General features: G+C 25.0%; 5 protein-coding genes across 5 annotated transcripts; 3 read left to right on the forward strand and 2 right to left on the reverse strand.

Moving 5' to 3' along the window:
- Window positions 1-84: 84 nt before the first annotated feature.
- DICPUDRAFT_78539 (uncharacterized protein) lies at window positions 85-862 on the reverse strand (the record flags this gene model as incomplete). Its single annotated transcript, XM_003287650.1, has 2 exons — window positions 85-235; window positions 366-862. The coding sequence occupies 2 exons, from the start codon at window positions 860-862 to the stop codon at window positions 85-87; spliced, it is 648 nt and encodes a 215-aa protein (XP_003287698.1).
- Window positions 863-2,300: 1,438 nt separating this feature from the next.
- Window positions 2,301-2,957, forward strand: DICPUDRAFT_151830 (uncharacterized protein; the record flags this gene model as incomplete). Its single annotated transcript, XM_003287634.1, has 1 exon — window positions 2,301-2,957. One exon carries the CDS (start codon window positions 2,301-2,303, stop codon window positions 2,955-2,957), a length of 657 nt encoding a protein of 218 aa, XP_003287682.1.
- A 353-nt stretch (window positions 2,958-3,310) lies between these two features.
- DICPUDRAFT_24772 (uncharacterized protein) lies at window positions 3,311-3,635 on the forward strand (the record flags this gene model as incomplete). The annotated part of the gene is made up of 2 exons (XM_003287635.1): window positions 3,311-3,398; window positions 3,472-3,635. Coding segments are annotated over 2 exons (252 nt in total), but the record flags the coding sequence as incomplete, so codon positions are not given.
- A 322-nt stretch (window positions 3,636-3,957) lies between these two features.
- On the reverse strand, window positions 3,958-5,119 carry DICPUDRAFT_151832 (uncharacterized protein; the record flags this gene model as incomplete). Its single annotated transcript, XM_003287651.1, has 3 exons — window positions 3,958-4,376; window positions 4,467-4,831; window positions 4,917-5,119. 3 exons carry the CDS (start codon window positions 5,117-5,119, stop codon window positions 3,958-3,960), a joined length of 987 nt encoding a protein of 328 aa, XP_003287699.1.
- A 417-nt stretch (window positions 5,120-5,536) lies between these two features.
- DICPUDRAFT_32847 (uncharacterized protein) lies at window positions 5,537-6,778 on the forward strand (the record flags this gene model as incomplete). Its single annotated transcript, XM_003287636.1, has 2 exons — window positions 5,537-5,733; window positions 5,809-6,778. 2 exons carry the CDS (start codon window positions 5,537-5,539, stop codon window positions 6,776-6,778), a joined length of 1,167 nt encoding a protein of 388 aa, XP_003287684.1.
- Window positions 6,779-7,527: the final 749 nt, after the last annotated feature.

Genomic DNA, 7,527 nt, shown 5'->3' on the forward strand with positions numbered 1-7,527 from the left:
TATAAATAATTTTATTAAAAATTGGAGAAACTTTATTTATTAATAAATAAATAAATGTATAATAGTAGGAAGAAATAATTTAAATTAGATATTTAATTGATTTACAGTATCAAGAGCTAAATAAAAGTCATAAGCTGGTCTAAGAATTTGTCTGTTGTTTGTAATGAGTACTTCTCTGGCTTCATCAATGGTGCAGCTACCTTCTAAATAGTAATCAGAGAGATCGATGGTATCTCTAGTGTAAAAGTCTTGGTATTCGAGGAGTAGTAAATACCCATATTTGCAGCAGCATTACAAAAAGCAAGGTGTTGTCTAATGGCTGGGAAGAGAGCAAGTTGGGCACTTTGGGCAGGAGTTAAAGTAACACCAGCGAAACTATTTTCGAAGCTAAAACCCTTTGGTAGAAAGCAACACCATTGGTGAATAATGGTTGGAATGGTGTTTTAATAGCAGTGATGGAGGTAAAAGCGGTTCTGTATTTGTTAGTTGGACCAATGACATCCATTTGGAAGAAGGTATTTAGAACACTAGTCCAGGTATTAACACCGTTATTTACAGCTGATCTGACACCAATTGCGTATTGCTCTACCTCGGAAATGAGTTCTGATCCATTGAAAATTGGGTCTGTTACACCAGCTAATAAATCTAAAGCAGAACCAAAAGAAGCGGCAAAGGTATTCATATGTTGAACTTGATTTACAATTTGGCTTGGTGGATAAACAGCAGCAGCACTTGGAATACTATCAGCATTGACAATATATAATGGGCAATAAGAAGGTGATGTGGTTACAGGACACAATAGAGCCTGGGATCTAGCGGCAGCAGTAGATAAAAGTAAAATAGCGAAAATATATTTGTACATTTTTAAAGTGGTGTGTAAATAAAAAAAAAATTATAAAATAAATATTAAAATCAAATTGAAGAAGAAAATGATATATATAAACAAATAATTATTTGTTGTTGTTGTTGTTGTTGTTGATGTTGATGTTGTTTTGAAATGAAATTTTTTTTTTTTTTAAGATTTCTTTTATATTGTTTTTTTTTAATTTTTTTTATTAACATTTTCAAAATAAAATAAAAATAAAATAAAAATATTAAAATTATAGGAATTAAGTGAACTTAACCAAAGTTAAATATTGGTATACATACTTTTTTTTTTCCTGTAATTTACAAAATTCCCAAAAACCTTTTCTTTGATTGATATTGGTCTGTGATTTTAAAGGGTCTTTTTAGATTTAGCCCCTCAAAACGAAGAACAATCCATAGTTGGATGCATGATAGAGTGTTTTTGATATTGTAATTTTTTTTAATTTTTATTAAAATAATAAATTTATTTTTTTTTAATATTTTTTAGTGTTTTTTTTTTACTTAAGTTTAATTTTAATTTTTTTTACCCTATTTTTTTAGATACCCTATTTTTTTTTTATTTATTTTTTATTTTTTTTTTATTTTTTTTTTATTTTTTTTTTATTTTTATTTTTGTTTTATTAAATTTTTTGATATTAAATATCAGTTAAGAATTTTATTGGGTAATAACGTCAAAGATTACAACCTCGAACCACCTTGCAAACTGAAGACAAATGACAAAAAAAATTAATTTTTGTATATTTCGCATCTTTGTGGTCCTATTGGATGATTAAAAAAAATTGTGGTTTATTAGTTTTTATGAAAAAAAATTTGTGGGGGGTTTGTAATATTATTTGGTTTCATGGTGTTGCAATATATATATGTAAATTGAGTTTAAATATAACTTTTAAGGTACCTCCCTATGCAATTTTTGATAGCAATAGATATACGAATACAATAAAAAAAAATAAAAAAAAAATAAAAAAAATAAAAAAAGTAAATTGAACAATTTTAGTTGTGTTGGTTACTTTTTTTTTTTTTTTTTTTTTTTTTTTTTTTTTTTTCTGTTTGTAGTTTAATTTTTTCATTGAACCAATTTATGATAATTATTATTTTGTGTAGTTATTATTATTAATATTATTATTTTGTGTTATTATTAAAATTATAATCATTAATATTATTTTGATTTTGATATAATTATATTGGTTTTCATCAATTTTTTATTTTTATTTATTTTTTTGATAGTGAGAGAAAATGGTTACTATTTGTTTATATAATATGTATAAAATAATAAAATAGTTTATTAAACTATAATAAATGATTAAATCATTGCCAAATAAAAAATAAAAAATAAAAAAATGATTTTTTATAAAATTTTTTAAAATTTTTTGAAAATTTTTTTAATTTTTTTTTTTTATTTTCACATTTAATAATATATATTCACAGATTTAAAAATGTCAGTTAAAAACGTATATTTAGTAGCATACAATGTTATCCAAACTATTGGATGGTCATATATTTTATTTTTATTAAGTGTTCATCTTTTTGAAACCAAATCACCAATTGGAGTTTGGGAAAAAGTTGGAGATTTAGTTCGTATTTTCCAATATGCTGCAGTTTTAGAAATTGTTCATTCGGCTTTAGGTTTAGTTAGAACATCAGCAGTTACAACTTTTATTCAAGTTTTCTCACGTGTTGCCTGTGTTTTTTTAGCTGATAACATCCCATCCACACAAAATCATTTCTTCCTCTCATTAATGTTAATGTCATGGTCAATCACCGAAGTTATTCGTTACAGTTTCTATGCTCTTTCAATTCTCAAAATCGATCTCTACTTTTTAGGTTGGTTAAGATACACAACTTTCATTGTTCTCTATCCAACTGGTGTTACTGGTGAAACTGGTACCATTTGGAATAGTTTAGAATTTGTTAAAAGAACTGGTTTCCTCACTCTTTCACTCCCAAATTCTTTAAATTTTGGTTTCGATTTTTACACTGCTCTTATTTGTTCATTAGGTTTCTATGTTGTTGGTCTTCCATATCTCTACACCTATATGCTTGGTCAAAGAAAGAAATTTATTGCTTCAAATAAAAAACAAAAAACAAATTAAATCAACCGATCAATTTAAAAAAAAAAAAAAAAAAAACAATTTTATCGAATGTCAACAAAAAAAAAAATTTAATTAATTTTTTAAAATCAATAAATAGTAATTAATAGTTTATTTAAAAATATTAAGTTTTATTTAACTTTATTTATATATTATTTTTTTTTTTTTTTTTTTTTTTTTTTTATTTTTATTTTTTTTTTTTTTCAATTTTTTTAAATTTTTTATTTTTATTTTTATTTTTTTTGTTTATTAATTATTTTTGATTGCATTTGCTTTTGAAACAATAGAATATAAAAATGAATCAACAACAAATGGAACAAATGCAACAACAAGCTTCAATGGAGGCTGAAAATGCTCAAAGACAAGAATCCCAAAGAAGAGATATGGAGGAAAGAAGACAACACATTTTATCCCAAATTTTATTACCAGCAGCAAGAGAAAGATGTTTGTATTTATATTCATAGTTTTATACTATATTTTATTTCATAGTTTATTAACAGAAATCAAAACCAAACAGTATCAAGAATTGCAATTGTAAAACCAGAGACTGCACGTCAAGTCGAAGATATTATTATTAATGCTGCCCAAAGAGGCCAATTAGCTGAAAAAGTAGATGATGCTAAACTTATCTCATTATTAGAACAAATGAATGAAAAAACTAAAAAGACAACCATTACCGTAAGTATTACATATGTATTTATCTATTTATTAAAATAATAAATTTACTAAATATATACATATATATATATATTTAAATTTATACAGATGAAAAGAAGAACTATTGAAGATGATGATTAGATAGTATAAATGTTATAAAAGAAACTGTTAGATATGGAAAATAATGTATATAATTTTAAAAATTAAATATTTTTAAAAAAAAAAAAAAAAGAAAAATAAAACATTTTTTAAAAGTAATACTTTATTGTTGTTATTATTTTATTTATTACCATTATTACTATTGGCCATTACTTTGTTATAGTTATAGCAATGGTAATAATAGAATTTATTGGTGTTGTAAAATTTCATTTACAATTGGTAAAATATTTTTATCGACATCGCCATCATTTGAAGGTGATGGAGATTCAGTTTCAAACAAATACCATTTTTCAGTTAATTTGGATACCTGGGGAGTGGTTTTGGTTATTTTATTTGGAGTGGTTAAATCCAATGGTGGTGATAAAAGTGGTGATGGGTTTAATGGTAATAATTGACCAACAGTTTCTAATTCTAAAATATCAGAGCTTGTATAAACTTCAACATTTGCACCAAAGTCAGCTTTCAAATTACTTGTATCAGTGTCAATCATTTTAACAAATAATGTTGATTTATGTATAGCTGCACTCCATCCTGAATTAACTTTTGATCCAATTTTAGTTGATGTCTCTGATTCTGGATCCTGCTTTACTAAAATATATTTCTCACCTAAAAAATTATGTTATTAATATAAACTTTATAACTATTATTATAAAATTATGGTGGTAGTATTATTATTAACATTATTCAGCTACTTACCAAAGGTAAATCTTGGATCATTTAATTTAGTGTAATTCCAAATTGAAATTGATGTTTTTGGTAAAAGTCCAGATGGGTCATTGTTTGATAATGGAATGATAGCACATGTTGTTGGTGCCATAACAGAAATAGCCCATGGTGCAACTTCGATTGGCCATTGACCTTTGTTTTCAAGATAGTGATTAACTTCGATATGAGATAATCTACCGGTACCTTTAAGCTCTAAAGAAATGGTTTTCTTAATGCCTGTTGTTAACTCAGTTTCTTGTCTTAATATAATCTTATATTCATTTACAATTTCAATTTGAATTGGTGAGTTATCTGGATAGTAGGTTCTTGGGTTTTGTTCTGGTGCATGCCATAATCTAAATAATAAATTTAAAAAATTAAATTAATACAATATAACTTTATTATTATAATTATTATTATTATTATCATCGTGAATCTTACCTATGACCACCAAATAACTTCCATCCCTCATTTGGTGAAATTACACTTGGATTTGATTGAACAGCAAAAATTGATGATCCTTCATTATATTGTAATGAAATGATTCTTGGTCCAACATCAGTTGTCACAATCACACGAAAGTGATTCCAACTAATTTTATAACAATTTTTAAAGCCCATATACTTTATTTTTTCGATTGCCATTTTTTTGTATAATTATTATTACTATAATTTAAAAATTAATGAATTGTTTATGTGAAGAAAATACAACACATATAATTTATTTTGTAATTTTTTTTATTTTTTTTTTTATTTTTAAAATTAAAGTTGAAAAACCCTATAAATACTATGTAATGTTTTGTGTGTGAATGGATTGTGAATTTAATATTATTATTTTTGTTACTAACATTTTAACCCACTCAAGCACATATTTATTATTTTTTTTAAATTTTTTTTTTATTTTTAATTATTTTTATTTTATTTTTTTTTTTTTTTTGTTCCAAAAAAAAATATCGCTAAAATTTTTTTTTTTTTTTTTTTTCATTTTTTTATAATAGTTTTTTTATATTTATATAATTTTTTTTTTTTTTATAAATATATAAATAAAAAAACCTAAAAAAAATGGTATTAGCATCAATTACATGTTCAGCACCAGTAAATATTGCTGTTATCAAATATTGGGGTAAAAGAGATGAAAAATTAATTTTACCACTCAACTCATCACTCAGTGGTACTCTTCACCAAGACGATTTAAAAACCACTACTACCATCGTTGCATCAGAAGATTATACTGAAGATGCTATTTGGTTAAACGGCAAGTAAGTAAATAAAAACAAAACACCAAAATAAAATCAATACAAATTGATACTAATACACCAATCACCAAAATATAGAAAAGAAGATATTAATGCCACTAGATACCAAAACGTTTTAAAAGCAATTCGTTCAAGAGCCACTAAATTACAAGATAAAAAACATTGTGTTCACATTGTTTCAATTAATAATTTCCCAACAGCAGCAGGTTTAGCATCATCAGCAAGTGGATATTGTTGTTTAGTATATACATTAGCACAAATTTATGGTGTAGATGGTGATATTTCGGGCATTGCTCGTATTGGTTCAGGTAGCGCCTGTAGATCAATGTATGGTGGTTTTGTTAAATGGGAAATGGGTGAAAAAGAAGATGGTTCTGATAGTATTGCTGTTCAAGTTCAACCAGAATCACACTGGCCAGAAATGAACATCATTGTCCTCGTTGTTAACGATAAAAAGAAGGAAACCAGTAGTACTGATGGTATGCAAAAATCAGCCGCTACCAGCCCAATGATGAAAGAACGTTGTGCTGTTACCGTTCCAACTAGAATGAGAGATATCGAAGAAGCAATTAAAAATAAAGATTTCCAAACATTTGGTGATATCACAATGAAAGATAGTGATGATTTCCATGAAGTTTGTGCCACAACCACCCCAGCAATCTATTATCTCAATGATACCTCCCGTTACATTATGAACCTTATTCATCGTTACAATAAACTTTCAGGTTCAGTCAAATGTGCCTACACTTTTGATGCTGGTCCAAACGCTTGCATTTACTTACCAGAAGAAAATGTTGTCGAAGTCCTTTCTCTCTTTATTAAACATTTCCCAGACCAAGATCTCTCAACTTATTATCGTGGTCCAAAAGAAAATGTTGAAAAAATTCAATCCTACAAACCAAATGAAAAGCTTCAATCACTCTTCACTCCAGAAACTACTTTTGCAAGTTCACTCAAATATATCCTTCATACTAAAGTTGGTCCAGGTCCACAAATTTTATCTGAATCCGAATCATTAATCGATAACAATACTGGCTTACCAAAATAAATAAATAAAAAAATGTATAAAATATATACATTATAAAAATAAAAAAAAAACCAATAAAAAACAGTGCAATAATATCCAATTTATAATCATGGTGGTTATATTTTTAAAGTCGATTTTTTTTTTTTTTTCCCTTTCCTAATTTATGAATCATAAAAAATGATCAAAAAAAAAAAAAAAAAATTCTCATTAATTAAAAAATAAATTATTATAAATTTTAAATCATTTTATTTTATGATGATAATATTTGGTTAAAGTGTTGTGTGGTTTTTTGTTTTGTTTTTATTGTAAAAATTAATATATAAAAAATGAAGATATTTTTCTGTTTTTATAAATTGTCATTATAATAAAGATATAGTTAATTTTATATAGTAGTAATATGGTTTTATTGATCATTTTATAAATAATTAAATAAATAATAATAAAAATAATAATTAAAAAAATCAAAAAATTATTTTTTGATTTTATTTTTATTTTTTTATAATTAATTTAATGAACCAATAATTAAATAATTGACCAATTAAATATTATAATACATTCAAAGTTTTATAGAGATTTAATAGAGGAAAAAAAAAAATAACACTTATCTTTAATCACCATGATATTAATATAAGTATACCTAGGATGTTTTTTTATCGCCAATAACATACACAACCATCATTTTCTCACATACCACTTACATATAAATTAGTGTGAATCTTGTGAATTGTGGGTTTAGTGGTAATCACAAATAATACATAGAAAATCATTTA

Source organism: Dictyostelium purpureum (genome assembly GCF_000190715.1).
Source record: "Dictyostelium purpureum unplaced genomic scaffold DICPUscaffold_107, whole genome shotgun sequence".
NCBI lineage: Eukaryota > Evosea > Eumycetozoa > Dictyosteliales > Dictyosteliaceae > Dictyostelium > Dictyostelium purpureum.